The 16,354-nt window shown below is 53.8% G+C and overlaps 1 protein-coding gene across 1 annotated transcript; it reads left to right on the top strand.

Moving 5' to 3' along the window:
- Positions 1 to 4,095: 4,095 nt before the first annotated feature.
- Positions 4,096 to 14,573, top strand: ANGPTL4 (angiopoietin like 4). Its single transcript, XM_031659993.1, has 7 exons — positions 4,096 to 4,588; positions 5,886 to 5,996; positions 6,135 to 6,252; positions 9,165 to 9,278; positions 11,319 to 11,414; positions 11,504 to 11,785; positions 13,903 to 14,573. The coding sequence occupies exons 1-7, from the start codon at positions 4,271 to 4,273 to the stop codon at positions 14,082 to 14,084; spliced, it is 1,221 nt and encodes a 406-aa protein (XP_031515853.1). The 5' UTR covers positions 4,096 to 4,270; the 3' UTR covers positions 14,085 to 14,573.
- The last annotated feature ends 1,781 nt before the right edge of the window (positions 14,574 to 16,354 follow it).

Below are 16,354 nucleotides of genomic sequence, written 5' to 3'. Positions count from 1 at the left end.
TGTAATCCTAGCACTTTGAGAGGCTGAGGTGGTGGATAGCCTAAGCTTAGGAGTTTGAGACCAGCCTGGGCAACATGGTGAAACCCCACCCCCTCTACTGAAATACAAAAAATTAGCTGGTGTGGTGGTGGGTGCCTGTAGTCCCAGCTACTTGGGAGGCTGAAGCACGAGAATCACTTGATCCTGGAAGGCAGAGGTTGCAATGACCCGAGATTGCACCACTGCACTCCAGCCTGGGTGACAGTGAGCCTCTGTCTAAAAAAAAAAAAGGCCAGGCCAGGCACAGTGGCTCACACCTGTAATCCCAGCACGTTGGGAGGCCAAGGTAGGTGGATCACCTGAGGTCAGGAATTTGAGACCAGCATAGCCGACACAGTGAAACACCGTTTGTAGTAAAAATACAAAAAAATTAGCCAGGCGTGGTGGTGCACACCTGTAGTCGCAGCTACTCGGGACACTAGGCTGGAGAATCGCTTGAACCCAGGAGGTGGAAGTTGCAGTGAGCGGAGATTGCGCCATTGCACTCCAGCCTGGGTGACAAGAGGGAAACTCCATCTCAAAAAAATAAATAAATAAAATAAAAAATAAAGAGCAGTTTTTAGAATAAAATCTAGAGCCAACTCAAGGCTACAGGATAGACTCTTTTGTAGACTGCTCACAGCAGGTGCCCTTAAGACCCTGGGTCTGCTTGTGATGTATTTTTGTGCTGTGGGCACGTGGCTCCAAAGAAGTCCCTGAAAATCAGATCATGATAAGGTCATTGGGTTGGGAAAGTAATTGATCAGTTCTCTCAGTTTAAGAAGCTAGGAAGGCGGTAGCGTGTTAGCTCAAGCCTGTAATCCCAGCACTTTGGGAGAGCCCGAGCCAAGTGGATCACGGGAATCCAAGAATCCGAGACCATCCTAGCTAACTGCAGTGAAACCCATCTCTACTAAAATACAAAAACTAACCCGGGCAGGGTGGCGAGGCCATGATCCCAGCTACTCCGGAGGGGCCACAGAGGCAGGAGAATGCGTGAAGCCTGGGGTGGGCTTGCAGTGAGCCTGAGATCCGGCCACTGCACTCCCAGCCTGGAGGCCTGAACCTAGACTCCGTCTCAAAAAAGAGAGCTGGGGAAGAGGAGGGCTTGCATTCTGGGATAGCCTGGGATAGCTATGCCCTTACTCAGAGAGAGGCTGGGGGGCTTGGGGCTGGACAGGCCAGACGGTGACCATCTGAACCTACTCCTCACTGGGGTTTTCCTCCCTCCCTTTCCCGTCCACTGCTGCTGGGAGGGATAGGCTGTCCTGGCATCTGGCCCAGCTGACAGGGCCAAGTGTATGAGTGGCAGCCTGCACGTCAGCCCTTGGGTGTGCAGTTTCAAGATTCCAGAGAATGAGCTGGCTCGGAGCCCTGCTGAGTCAATGCCCTTCTCCTTGCCAGTGCTCTGAGCCAACCTGCCCTGGGTTCTTCCTGGCAGGCTGGTTTTCTGTGCCAGCCTCCCCTTCTTGACAGGATATAGGGGAACTGGTAGGGAAGAGGCAGAGGAGATCGGTGCAAGTTTGAATGCATACTTAGCCTTGTGGAATGAATGTGGTCCAGCCCTTTAGCCTCACTCAGTACTTCCTTTGTCCCAACTCTATATCCTACCCCGATGAGAGTGTTTGTGGCCTCCTGCCTGGGAACTTCAAACATACAGGGGCTAGGCTGAGAGGGCAGCAGCACCTTCGTTCAGTGCGTGAGTGAATGAATGAATGAGGGAGAGAAAGAGGAAGGTCTTCCAGGTCTCGAGCTGGAGTCTCCTCCTGTCCACCCAGGCTGGAGGCTGGCCCGGCGTCTCAGCTCACTGCAACCTCCGCATGCAGTTGGCGTTCTCCTGACACAGTCTCGAGTAGCTATAAGCACGTGCCACCACACCTGGCTAATTTTTTTATTTTTTTAGTAGAGGCGGGGATTTCATATCATTACCAGACACAATCTCAAACTCCCTGGCCTCAGGTGATCCCGATTGCCTCCGACCTCCCAAAGTACTAAGGATTACAGATGTGCATCACAACCACAAACTTTATTTTGTGCTTTTTAGAGACAAGATCTCACTCTGTTGCCCACAGGCTGGAGTGCAGTGGCACCATTGTGGCTCATTGCAGCCTCATCTGGGCTCAGAGTGAACCTCCGCCCTCAGCCTCCCAAGTAGCTGGGATATTTTTGGGCATGGGCCACCGTCCTGGCTTCCTCCTTTCCTTGTGTCTCCTCTTTCCTTGTTCTCTAAGTTCATAGCTTGTACAGGCCAAGATCAAGACAGAGACCCTGTGAGAGGGTGGCCAAGGTGGGGCCCTCTAATTCAAATCTTGCAGCTAAGGCTCATCATTTTCAGATTCGGGAGGAAGTAGAGTCAAAGTCATATAAGCTTAGCTCTGATATGAATTCTTTCTACAGAAAGAACATGCCAGCCAGAGAGTCTCCTGAGTCTTGGGATTGGAAGTCTCACAGAAGCCTCCAGGCAGAGCTTTTAGTGAGTTCCAGGCTTCCTGCCCGCCACTGGAACTCAGCTCTTTTCTTTTCTCACTGCTTTGCTTTCTGCTTATTTTATTTTATATTTTTAGATGAGTCTAAACTCCTATTGCCAGGCTGGAATTACGGTAAATGGCGTCCGGCTCACTTGCAATCCCTCCGGGTTAATGCCATTCTGCTCAAACCTCCCCAAGTAGCCGGGACAAAGCAGCCCACCACAACGCATTAAAGTACATATTTTTAGTAGAGACAGAGTTCACCCATTGTGCTTAGGATAGTCTCGATCCTCCCTGACTTTGTGATCCGCCCGCCTCACGGCCTCCCAAAGTGGTGGGATTAAGGTGTAGACCACAGCGCCGGTCTCTTTTTCTTCTCCTCCCTCCTCCTTCCTTCCTTTCCTTCCATCCCTCCCTCCCTCCTTCCTTTCTTTTCTTTCTTTCTTTTGCTTTTCTTTTCTTTTCTTCTTTTCTTTTCTTTTCTTTTCTTTCTTTCTTTCTTTCTTTTTTGAGCCGAGTCTCATCCTGTCCTTAGGCTGGAGTGGTGGCGGATCTCAGCTCACTGCAAGCTCACCTCCCAGGTTCCCGCCATTCCTCCTGCACCTCCAGCCTCCCAGTGGCTGGGACTACAGGCCCTGGCAGCTAATTTTGTATTTTAGTAGAGGGCGAGGTTTCACGTGGTCTCGATCTCTGACCTTGTGATCCAGCCACGCAGGCTCCCAAAGGGAGTGCTGGGATTACAGGCGTGAGCCACCGGCCTTGACCTCTTTCTTTCTTTCTTTCTTTCTTTCTTTCTTTCTTTCTTTCTTTCTTTCTTTTTTCTTTCTTTCTTTCTTTTTCTTTCTTTTCTTTTTCTTTCTTTCTCTCTCTTTCTCTTTCTTTCTTTCTTTCTCTCTCTTTTTCTTTCTCTCTCTTTCTGTCTCTCTCCTTCCTCCCTCCCTCCCTTCCTTCCTTTATTTTATTTATTTATTTATTATTTTGAGACGTAGTCTGGCTCTGTCGCCCAGGCTGGAATGCAATGACGCGATCTCGGCGCACTGCAACCTCCACCTCAGTTCGAGCAGTTCTCTTTCCAGCCTCAGGTAGCTGGGGATTACGTAAGCTCCCACCACCATGCACGGCTAATTTTTTTTGTATTTTTAGTAGAGACTAGGTTTCACCACGTTGGCCAGGCTGGTCTGGAAGTCTTGACCTCAGATGATCCGCCCACCTTGGCCTCCCAAAGTGTTGGGATTTACAGGGGTGAGCCACCGCGCCCGGCCCTCTACCCCTGCCTCTGCCTTCCAGTCTCAGCTAAAGTGTGCGCCCTCTCCGCCACTGGGCAAGGCAGGGGCGGAATAGGGGGCTTGGAATTCCACAGCCTAGAGACGGGCACCGTGATGGGGCAAAGAGAGAGAATACCTCTCCCCTCGGTTCGCCCAGAAGGCCTGCCTAAGCCTGGAGCGGGGGCGGGAGAGCCAGAGTTTTGCACCCCCAGGGCATCCCCCAGCCCGCAGACTACCAGGCCTCCAGAGGACAGGACGCCTCCCCCGGCCACAGGCCCTGCCCCCGCCACTCCCCGCACCCCGCCTCCAAGGCTCCTCCGCCCACTCCGCACCCAACTTATAAACACCGTCCTCGGGCGCAGCAGGGAGAAACAGAGCTAAGCAGACCCACTCTTGTGATCCGATTCTTTCCAGCGGCTTCTGCAACCAAGCGGGTATCCCCTTGGTCCTCCGCGTCTCCAACCCTCGCACCTCGAACTCCAGCGTCCCCGCATCCCCGCTCCCAGGCTACGTGAGAGGATGCGCGGTGCTCCGACGGCCGGAGCAGCCCTGATGCTCTGCGTGGCCACCGCCGTGCTGCTGAGAGCTCAGGGCGGCCCGGTGCAGTCCAAGTCTCCGCGCTTTGCGTCCTGGGACGAGATGAATGTCCTGGCGCACGGACTCCTGCAGCTAGGCCAGGGGCTGCGCGAACACGCGGAGCGCACCCGCAGTCAGCTGAACGCGCTGGAGCGGCGCCTGAGTGCTTGCGGGTCTGCCTGCCAGGGAACCGAGGGGTCCACCGCCCTCCCGTTAGCCCCTGAGAACCGGGTGGACCCTGAGGTCCTTCACAGCCTGCAGGTACGTGCCCCCGGGGCTGGTTCTCCGCGCTCCTACTGGCTCTCCTTGCTTGGAAGGGTATAGACAGGAGTGGGGGGAGGGTGCACAACTGTGGCTCCCTGTGATTCCCCTGCCTCAAGGGATGGGCTCCCTTTTAGGAAGCCGAGGAGGGAGGTTCGCTCAAGGCTAGGAGTTCAAGACCACCTAAAGCAAAATAGCGAGACCCCCGTCTCTTCACAAAAAAATGAATAAATAAATAAATTAAATTAAAAAATGACTGGGCGCGGTGGCTCACGGAGCCTCCAACTGCTGTCGAGACTAGCCTGGCCACCGTGGAGAAACCTCATCTCTACTAAAAATACAAAAAATTAGCCGGGCATGATGGCGCATGCCTGTAATCCCAGCTACCTGGGAGGCTGAGGCAGAAAAATCTCTTGAACCCGGGAGGCGGAGGTTGCAGTGAGCCGAGATCGCACCACTGCACTTCAGCCTTCAGGCAACAGAGCAAGACTTCTTCTCAAAACTATAATAGTAATAAAATAAAAATAAGGCCAGGCGCGGTGGCTCACGCTTGTAATCCCAGCATTTTGGGAGGCCTAGGCGGCCTGATCACCTGAGGTCAGGAGTTCAAGACCAGCCTGACCAACACAGTGAAACCCCATCTCTACTAAAAATACAAAAATTAGCTGGGTGTGGTGGTGAGCGCCTGTAATCCCAGCGACTCAGGAGGCTGAGGCAGGAGAATCGCTTGAACCCAGGAGGTAGAGGTTGCAGTGAGCCGGGATCTTGCCATTGCACTCCAGCCTGGGTGACAGAGCTAGACTCAGTCTCAAATAATAATAATAAACAAAATAAAATACAAATATAAATACAAAAATTAGCCAGGCATGGTGGCAGGCACCTGTAATCTCAGCTACTTGGGAGGCTGAGGCACAAGAATCACTTGAATCTGAGAGGCAGAGGTTGCAGTGAGCCAAGATTGTGCCACTGCCCTCCAATCTGGGTGACAGAGAGTCTGTCTGAAAAAATTAAAAATAAGGCAGGCATAGAGCTGCATGACTGTAGTCCCAGCTACTCGGGAGGCTGAAACAGGAGGATCACTTGACCCCAGGAGTTGGAGGCTGCAGTGAGCTGTGACAGCACAACTGCAGTCCAGCCTGGGTGACAGAATGAGACCCTGCCTTTGGGAAAAAAAAAAAAAGATAGACTCCCTTGCCTGGCCTCAGCGGATGGAGATTTGGAAGGATGGATGAGTGGATGAATGAAGAAGTTGGGGAAGGCAAGCTGGGTCCTCACCAAGGTTTTCACCCCTCCCCAGACACAACTCAAGGCTCAGAACAGCAGGATCCAGCAACTCTTCCACAAGGTGGCCCAGCAGCAGCGGCACCTGGAGAAGCAGCACCTGCGAATTCAGCGTCTGCAAAGCCAGGTAACCCTAGGGTCAAGGGAGAAAAGGTCCCTCTGATAGCTGGGACCCTAGGTAGGGAGGGTGGTGGTGAGCACAGGACCTGTGGGTGGGGACGTGGGGCCAGGCAAGGCCTGATACCCTCCTCCCATTCCATCCTAGGTTGGCCTCCTGGACCCCAAGCACCTAGACCATGAGGTGGCCAAGCCTGCCCGAAGAAAGAGGCTGCCCGAGATGGCCCAGCCAGTTGACCTGGCTCACAATGCCAGCCGCCTGCACCGTGAGTGTCTGGCCCTCGATGCCCTCCAGTGGCCACCCCCACCCCGCCACTTGCCATTGTTGGTCCTCTCCTTGTCAGGTCCCCCTTAAGGAGAAGATGTCCTGGCCTGGATTCCCTGTGGGCTCACCAGTCTCCCGGTCACAGCTGATGGCATCACCTCCTTCCCCAGCCCTGACCTGACCCAGCCAGGCCATCCAACCCTTCTCCCCTGCAAGCCAGTGGGCTGTCCCTGAAGCCCTGCTGGTCACTGATTGGAACAGAGGTGGAGAAAGAGAGAGATCTTGAGGGACTTGAGCTGCAGGGGTGCTGGAAAAGGTAGAAATGGGGTTTGGGGTGCCATCCTGAAGGTTAGAAACTTCTAGGGGAGGGTGTCATGGAACAGGGGGTGCCAGGTAGGAGTGTTCATAGATTTGGGCCCTCCGTGGCATCTTGGGGTATGTGGGAATCAGGGTTGGGAACCCCCAGCTCCCAGGCCAGAAACACACACACTCTTGCATCTTACAAATCTAATGCTCCAGGTCCCTGACCCCTCTTCCTCCTCCCTCTCTTGTTCTCCTCCTCTCTCCCCGCCCCTGCCAGACCCCTCCCTGCAGCAGAAAGTGGGCTTTTGCTGCCACCACAAGTTGTAGGTGCTTTACTCCCAAATCTCCGTTCATCTCGAACCACAGCATGTCCACGTGTGTCCGACGCAGACTCGCGGTTCTCACGGCCCCACACAGTTTCCCTGTGGTCCTCCTCCTTCCCTGCATCTGTGGCTGTTCACAGCCAACTAGGTGAAAGTTTGGATCCCCCTCTCACACGCTAGGGTCAGTGGCAGGCTTCTAGCACTGCAGACCTGAGGGTTCTCTCCTCTCCAAGCTCCTGCTCCTACCCCACCTCGTGCTGCCCACCCCCAACCCTGCCAGGCTGGCACCTCAGCGTGGTCAGGGTCCTGTCCACCCTCCCAAAGCCACCGTCCCAGGATGAGGGGCTTCTGGAGGGTGACGGGGGAAGGCACAAGTCCTGGCTGGGAAATGCAGTGGAAGGGGGCAGGGGTTCTGTGGGTTCGGGACTCCCAGACTCTTGGCTCAGGCCTGCCAAGTAGGAGAAAGTTCAGAGCTGGGAAGGCAAACAGCTGGCATTCATGGAAGCCACACTGGTGATTTGGCCACGTGCCCATCCTTACTGGATAGGAGGAAAGTAGGGGAAAGGGGAGATGCCTGAGGGGCCGGAAAGCGTCTTCCTCGTCACACTGGGCCCGCCCCCACCCCCACCATGCAGACTCATTTCGACCTTTCCCCTACTTTTCCAGCTGGGCTGGGGGGTGGTTCCTTCCAGTCTGGAGCCTCTGAGCCTCCAGTCGCGCTCAAGGCCATCCTCCCCTCCTCCCTCCCTCTTTCTCTCCTCAACCCTGCCTCCTCTCCCTCTAGGAGCTGGGATCCCCAGGCAGAGCCTCTGAGATGCTCCTGGTCAACACAGTTCTTCCTCCTTGCTCTGGACCTGCTGCCTCATTCATTCATTCATTCATTCATCAAGTCTTTTTTGTTTGTTTTTTGAGACAGAGTCTGGCTCTGTTGCCCAGGCTGGAGTGCAGTGACGCAATCTCAGCTCACTGCAACCTCGGCCTCCCCCTGGGTTCAGGTGATTCTCCTGCCTCAGCCTCCCAAGTAGCTGGGATTACAGGCACCTACCACTACCACGCCCAGCTAATTTTTATTCATTCGCCGAGTCTTTTTTTTTGTTGAGACAGAGGCTCACTCTGTCACTCAGGATGGAGTGCAATGGCTTGATCTCAGTTCACTGCAACCTCCGCCTCCCGGGTTCAAGCGATTCTCCTGCCTCAGCCTCCCAAGGAGCTGGGATTACAGGCGTCCACCATCACACCCAGCTAATTTTTGTATGTTTTACTAGAGATGGGGTTTGGCCATGTTGACCAGGCTGGTCTCGAACTCCTGACCGATCCACCCGCCTCCCAAAGTGCTGGGATTACAGGCATGAGCCACTGCGCCCGGCCCATTCATCAAGTCTTTACTGAGCAGCTGCTATGCACTGGGGCCTGCGTGGATGCTGGTGCCAGGCTGTGGGCAGAGCTGCTCCTTGTCCCCAGCCTCATGGAGCCTCCATGCAGTCAGAGGAGAGACCACTAGATGACCCCAGTGTCTAGAAGTGGAAGTCCTTGCTCAATTCCCATTTGGGGAGGTCTGGCCAGGTCTGGGAGTGAGGCAAGGCAAGGCAAGGTACCATTCCAGAAGCTGGGAATCAGAGAGAGAAGTAAGGAAAGAGTCCCGCCGGGCGCAGTGGTTCACACCTGTAATCCCAGCACTTTGGGAGGCTGAGGCTGGCGAATCACGAGGTCGGGAGATAGAGACCAGCCTGGCCAACATGGTGAAACCCCCATCTCTACCAATAATACAAAAATTAGTTGGGCGTGGTGATGGTGGCACGTGCCTGTAGTCCCAGCTGCTCCGGAGGCTGAGGCAGGAGAATCACTTGGACCCAGGAGGCGGAGGTTGCAGTGAGCCAAGATCATGCCACTGCACTCCAGACTGGTGACAGAGCGAGACTCCGTCTCAAAAAAAAAAAAAAAAAAAAGAGAGTCCCAGGCAGGGGAAACAGCATGTGCAAAGTCCCTATGGCAGGAGGGTGTGTGGTACAAGGGTGGGAAGAAGGCCTGTGTGCCAGAGAGGGTGTGGGTACAGCATGGCAGGAGGAAGATGGGCACAGGGGCTGGTCCTCCAGGTGCCTTGTGGACCATGCTGAGGAAGGACACAGGGAGCCATGGAAGAGGTTAGGCAGATGGCAGAGGTGGTCATGAGATCAGATTTGCCTTTTACTTCCCTGGTCATCCACAGCTCAGACCCCAGACATGCCTGGCTCCTGAGAACCCCAGGGGCTGCTCTCCTGTTTCAACTCTCCACTTTATCTCCCTGCAGGGCTGCCCAGGGATTGCCAGGAGCTGTTTGAAGATGGGGAGAGGCAGAGTGGACTATTTGAGATCCAGCCTCAGGGGTCTCCGCCATTTTTGGTGAACTGCAAGATGACCTCAGGTAGGGTGTGCTAGCCCCCCAGGGGCCCCTCTCCCCATAGGCCCTGTTGTCTTTCTTTAAATTGAAAAAAATAATAATAATTATAGGCAGGATCTTGCTATGTTGCCCAGGCTGGTCTTTTTTTTTTTTTTGAGACGGAGTTTCACTCTTGTTGCCCAGGCTGGAGTGCAATGGCACGATCTCAGCTCCTCTGCCTCTCGGGCTTAAGAGATTCTCCTGCCTCAGCCTCCCCAGTAGCTGAGACTACAGGTGCCAGCAACCACACCCAGCTAATTTTTGTATGTTTAGTAGATACGGGGTTTCACCATGTTGGTCTGGGTGGTCTCAAACTCCTGACCTCAAATGATTTGCCAACCTCGGCCTCCCAAAATGCTGGGATTACAGGCATTAGCCACTGCGCCCAGCCTCTTTTCTTTAAAGTGCAGCCCTTGTCTGGATGTAGTGGCTCACACCTGTAATCCCACTTTGGGAGGCCGAGGCGGGAGGATGACTTGAGTCCAGAAGCTTGAGACCAGCCTGGACAACATAGCGAGAGCTCATCTTTACAAAAAATTTTGTGAAAGTAAAAAGGCCAGGCGCAGTGGCTCATACCTGTAATCCCAGCACTTTGGGAGGCTGAGGCGGCCATATCACAAGGTCAGGAGTTCGAGACCAGCCTGACCAACATGGTGAAACCCCGTCTCCACTAAAAATAAAAAAATTAACCAGGCACGGTGGCATGTGCCTGTAATCCCAGCTACTCAGGAAGCCAAGGCAGGAGAATCACTTGAACCAGGGAGGCGGAGGTTGCAGTGAGCCGAGAGCATGCCACCACACTCCAGCCTAGGCGACAGAGCGAGACTCCGTCCCCCCACCAAAAAAATTAAAAAGAGAGAAAATAAAATAAAATAAAATTCAGCCGTTGCTGGGCATGGTGGCACACGCCTGTAGTCCCAGCTACTCAGGAGGCCAAGGCAGGAGGGTTGCTTGAGCCCAGGAGTTAAAGGCTGCAGTGAGCTGTGATCACACTTGTGAATTGCCACCGCACTCCAACCTGGGCAACACAACAAAACCTCGTTTCTAAAAAAAAAAAAAAATGGCTGAGCGCAGTGCACGGTGACTTACACCTATAATCCCAGCACTTTGGGAGGCTGAGGCGGGCAAATCACTTGAGGTCAGGAGTTCAAGACCAGACTGGTCAACATGGTGAAACCCCGTTTCTACCAACATCCAAAACATTAGCCGGGCATGGTGGCAGGTACCTGTGATTCCAGCTGCTTGTGGGGCTGAAACACAAGAATCACTTGAGCCCTGAAGGCAGAGGTTGCAGTGAGCTGAGATTGTGGCACTGCGATCCAGCCTGGGCAATAATAGAGTGAGACTCCATCTCTTAAAAAAAAAAAAAAAAGGGCTGGGCGCGGTGGCTCAAGCCTGTAATCCCAGCACTTTGGGAGGCCGAGACGGGCAGATCATGAGGTCGGGAGATCGAGACCATCCTGGCTAACACGGTGAAACCCTGTCTCTACTAAAAAAATACAAAAAACTAGCCGGGCGAGGTGGCGAGCGCCTGTAGTCCCAGCTACTCAGGAGAATGGCGTGAACCCGGGAGACGGAGCTTGCAGTGAGCTGAGATCCGGCCACTGCACTCCAGCCTGGGCAACAGAGCGAGACTCCATCTCAAAATAAAAAAATTTTTTAAAAAGCAGCTTTTTTTTCCATTGAGAAGAAATCCTTTCCATTACAAGAGGTTACAACACGGGGTTTTGTGGTTGAGAATTGCAGAGGAAGACCCAGTTCAGCTGGCCCAGAGAGGCTTTGCAGATTTCCACTGCCCACTCCTTCCCACGCTCAGTCCCTGCTGGGTTCTTGGGACAAAGATCTTCCCAAGGCCAGCCCATAATATTCCTTCCTCTGACCCACCCTCCTCAAGTTCTCCAGGGATGAGAGAGGGAGCTGCTGGCTTCCTGGGTTTGGAGGGGGTTTGGTGCTTGGGAGCCAGATGAGGGAGCGGGGTCCTCTGTGAGGAGGGACTTCCTGGTGACCTTGTACCTTTCTGGGCAGATGGAGGCTGGACAGTAATTCAGAGGCGCCACGATGGCTCTGTGGACTTCAATCGGCCCTGGGAAGCCTACAAGGCGGGGTTTGGGGATCCCCAAGGTGGGTGTTTCTAGTGGGTACAGAGGCAGGGGAGGAAGAGGGACCCTCAGAAGTGGCCTTGCCTCACTGAGTGGCCTCTCCCGCTCCAGGCGAGTTCTGGCTGGGCCTGGAGAAGGTGCATAGCATCACAGGGGACCGCAACAGCCGCCTGGCCGTGCAGCTGCAGGACTGGGATGGCAACGCCGAGTCACTGCAGTTCTCTGTGCACCTGGGTGGCGAGGACACGGCCTATAGCCTGCAGCTCACCGAGCCCGTGGCCAGCCAGTTGGGTGCCACCACCGTCCCGCCTAGCGGCCTCTCCGTACCCTTCTCCACTTGGGACCAGGATCACGACCTCCGCAGGGACAAGAACTGCGCCAAGAGCCTCTCTGGTGAGCAGGCTCTGCCATGCCACATCCAGCCAGCAGCTTCCCTCCTTATCTTTCTGCTGCTCTGTCCTGCCTTCAACCCCAAATTGCATCTGTTTCCTGCCCCCACCTCTTCCTTACATGCCGTGTGTGTGATTAGGCCACTAACTTAGCCTATCTGGCCTCAGTTTTCCCATCCTGAAAAGAGTCTTGACCACTTTTACTTTTATTGATTGATTGATTGATTGATTGATTGAGATGGAGTCTCACTCTGTCACCCAGGCTGGAGTGCAGTGGCACGATCTTGGCTCACTGCAAGCTCCGCCTCCCGGGTTCACTCCATTCTCCTGCCTCAGCCTCCCGAGTAGCTGGGACTACAGGCACCCGCCACCAGGCCCATCTGATTTTTTTGTATTTTTAGTAGAGACGGGGTTTCACCGTGTTAGCCAAGATGGTCTTGATCTCCTGACCTCATGATCCACCCGCGTCGGCCTCCCAAAGTGCTGGGATTACAGACGTGAGCCACCGTGCCTGGCCTACTCATTTTATTTATTTATTTATTTATTTTTTTGAGACGGAGTGTTGCTCTGTTGCCCAGGCTGGAGTGCAGTGGCCAGATCTCAGCTCACTGCAAGCTCCGCCTCCCGGGTTTACGCCATTCTCCTGCCTCAGCCTCCCGAGTAGCTGGGACTACAGGCGCCCGCCACCTCGCCTGGCTAGTTTTTTGTATTTTTAGTAGAGACGGGGTTTCACCGTGTTAGCCAGGATGGTCTCGATCTCCTGACCTCGTGATCCGCCCGCCTCGGCCTCCCAAAGTGCTGGGATTACAGGCTTGAGCCACCGCGCCCAGCCTCATTTATTTTTTGAGACGGAGTCCCACTCTGTCGCCCAGGCTGGAGTGCAAGTGACGTGATCTCGGCTCACTGCAGCCTCTGCCTCCTGGGTTCAAGTGATTCTCTTGCCTCAGCCTCCTGAGTAGCTGGGATTACAGGCACCTGCCACCAGGCAATTGTTTTGTATTTTTAGTAGAGAAGGGGTTTCACCATGTTGGCCAGAGTGGTCCTGAACTCCTGATGTCAAGTGATCTGCCTGCCTTGGCCTCCCAATGTGTTGGGATTACAGGCATGAGCCACCTTGCCCGGCCACAAGCATCTTTATAATGGTGCCCACTGCACAGGAATCTTTTTTTTTTTTTAAACAGGGTCTCACTCTGTCACCCAGGATGGAGTGCAGTGGTGTGATCATAGCTCACTGCAGCCTCAACCACTGGGCTCGAGTAAAGGCTGAGGCTGGGTGTGGTGGCTTCACGCCTGTAATCCCAGGGATTTGGGAGACCAAAGAGGGAGGATCGCTTGAGCCCAGGGGTTTGACAGCAGCCTGGGTAATAGAGGGAGACCCTGTCTCTACAAAAAAAAATACAAAAGTTGTCTGGGTGTGGTGGCTCACGCCTGTAATCCCAGCACTTTGGGAAGCCAAGGCAGGCGGATCACGAGGTCAGGAGTTCAAGACCAGCCAGGCCAACACAGTGAACCCCTCTACTAAAAATACAAAAATTAGCCGGGCCTGGTGGCACGTGCCTGTAGTCTCAGCTACTTGGGAGGCTGAGGCAGGAGAATCGCTTTAACCTGGGACGTGGAGGTTGCAGTGAGCTGAGATCACGCCACTGCACTCCAGCTTAGGCAACAGAGTGAGACTTGGTCTCAAAAAAAAAAGAAAAAAAAAATTAGTCAGGCACAGTGGCTCACACTTGTGATCCCAGCACTTTGGGAGGCTGAAGCGAGTGAATCACTCGAGCTCAGGAGACCAGCTTGAGCAACATGGCGAAATCCCGTCTCAACTAAAAATACAAAAATCTAGCTGGGCGTGAGGGTGCATGCCTGTGGTCCCATCTACTTGGGAGGCTGAGTTGGGAGGATCTCTTGAGCCTGGGAGGTCAAGGCTGCAGTGAGCTGAGACTGCACCACTGCACTCAAGCCTGGGTGACAGAGTGAGACCCAATCTCAAAAAAAAAAAAAAAGGTCAAATCCAAAGCCCAGTCATGGTCCCCAACCTGCCTCATCCTCAACCCTATCCCCATCTTCTTTCAGCCCCATTGGTGGCTCAAAGACCTGACCATGTTTCCTCTCCCCTGACCCCGGCAGGAGGCTGGTGGTTTGGTACCTGCAGCCATTCCAACCTCAATGGCCAGTACTTCCGCTCCATCCCACAGCAGCGGCAGGAGCTTAAGAAAGGAATCTTCTGGAAGACCTGGCGGGGCCGCTACTACCCGCTGCAGGCCACCACCATGTTGATCCAGCCCACAGCGGCAGAGGCAGCCTCCTAGCCTCCTGGTTGGGCCTGGTCCCAGGCCCACGAAGGACGGTGACTCTTGGCTCTGCCCGAGGATGTGGCCACTCCCTGCCCGGGCAGGGGCTCCGAGGAGGGGCCATCTGGAAGCTTGTGGACGGAGAAGACGACCATGGCTGGAGAAGCCCCCTTTCTGAGTGCAGGGGGGCTACATGCATTGCCTCCTGAGATCGAGGCTACAGGATATGCTCAGACTTTGGAGGCGTGGACCAAGGGGCATGGAGCTTCACTCCTTGCTGGCCGGGGAGCTGGGGACTCAGAGGGACTACTTGGGGCCGGCCAGGCTGGCCTCAGTGGCGGACTCAGTCACATTGACTGACTGGGGGACCAGGGCTCACGTGGGTCAAGAACGCCCTCCTGGTGCGGGTGCTGTTGTGTGTAGGTCCCCTGGGGACACAAGTAGGCACCAGTCGTGTCTGGGCGGAGCTCACAGAGTTCTTGGAATAAAAGCAACCTCAGAACACTTCGTTCTTTGTTTTCAGTTTGTTTTCTTTTTTTTTCTTTCCAATTTTTTTTTTTTTTTTTTAGTTCACATGTCTAGTAACTTACCCTCAGTTTGTTTTAAAAAGTGAACAAAGTCCATGTAAACATGTTCCCAGGGCCAGGCACAGTGTCTTGTGCCTGTAATCCCAGCCCTTTGTGAGGCCGAGGTGGGCAGATTGCTTGAGGTCAGGAGTTCGAGACCAGCCTGGCCAACATGGTGAAACCCTGTCTCTACAAAAAATACAAAAATTACCCGGGTGTGATGGCGCACATCTGTACACATCTGTAGTCCCAGCTACTCCGGAGGCTGATGCAGAAGAATCACTTGAGCCAAGGAGGCCAAGGCTGCAAGTAAGCTGAGATTGCGCCACTGCACTCCAGCCTGGGCAACAGAGCAAGAATCCATCTCAAAAAAAAAAAATTTTTTTTCATAGAGGTAGGGTCTCACTCTGTTGTCCAGGCTGGTCTCAAACACCGAGGCTCAAGGGATCTTCCTGCCTTGGCTTCCCAAAGTGCTGGGATTAAAGGTGTGAGCGCCACTGCACCCAGCCCTAAAGGCTCTAATTCTACATCTGGGTTTTGTTTAAGAAAAAAATAAGATGAGGGCCGGACACAGTGGCTCACGCCTGTAATCCCAGTACTTTGGGAGGCTGAGGCGGGTGGATCACCTGAGGTCAGGAGTTCCAGACCCGCCTGACAAACATGGTAAAACCCCGTCTCTACTAAAAATACAAAAATTAGCCAGGTATAGTGGCGGGTGCCTGTAATCCCAGCTACTCAGGAGGCTGAGGCAGGAGAATCATTTGAACTCAGGAGGCGGAGGTTGCAGTGAGCAGAGATCATGCCACTGCACTCCAGCCTGGGTGACAGAGCAAGGCTTGATCTCAAAAAAAAAAAAAAAAAAAAAAAACCAATAGGGCCTTGGCTCACGCCTGTAATACTGACACTTCGGGAGGCCAACAAGGGCGATCACCTGAGGTCGGGAGTTGGAGACCAGCCTGGCCAATGTGGTGAAACCTCATTTCTACCAAAAATACAAAAATCAGCTGGGCCTACTAGTGGTGCGCACCTATAATCCCAGCTACTCGGGAGGCCGAGGCCGGAGAATAGCTTGAATCCAGGAGGTGGAGGTTGCAGTGAGCCGAGATGGCACCACTGCACTCCAGCCCAGGCAACAGAGACTCTGTCTAATAAATAAATATGAAATGAAATAAAAATAGTAATAATTGGATGCCCTATATCTAGGACATGTATTTGAGGAAAACAGCATCTATCCATTTCCTGAACCCCAGCTACTGTTAATCTTTTTTTTTTTTTTTTTTGAGATAGAGTCTCGCTCTGCCACCCAGGCTGGAGTGCAGTAGTGCGATCTTGGCTTACTGCAACCTCCACCTTCCGGGTTCAAGCGATTCTCCTGCCTCAGCCTCTCAAGTTGCTAGGATTACAGGCACCTGCCACTGTGTCCGGCTAATTTTTGTATTTTTAGTAGAGACAGGCTTGGCCAGGCCGGTCTCGAACTTCTGACCTCAGGTGGTCTGCCTGCCTTGGCCTCCCAAAGTGGTGGGATTACAGGCGCAAGCCACCACGCCTGGCCTGTTGATCTATTTTTGCTCCAGTATCTCCCTCCAGATATTCCTTATAGATGTCTCTTGGGGAGGAGGTGGCGGTTCTTGTGCTAGAAGAAAAAACTCTGATTTCCCGGTCTTCACCCTTGCTGGCAGGTGCTGAGGACACGGCGGTTTCCCTGGGGCTGTGGTTGGGTAT

The sequence above is a fragment of the Papio anubis genome, chromosome 20 (assembly GCF_008728515.1).
Source record: "Papio anubis isolate 15944 chromosome 20, Panubis1.0, whole genome shotgun sequence".
Classification (NCBI taxonomy): Eukaryota; Metazoa; Chordata; class Mammalia; order Primates; family Cercopithecidae; genus Papio; species Papio anubis.
The sequence above is the reverse complement of the archived record's forward strand: the minus strand, read 5'-3'. Positions and strand labels throughout refer to the sequence as shown.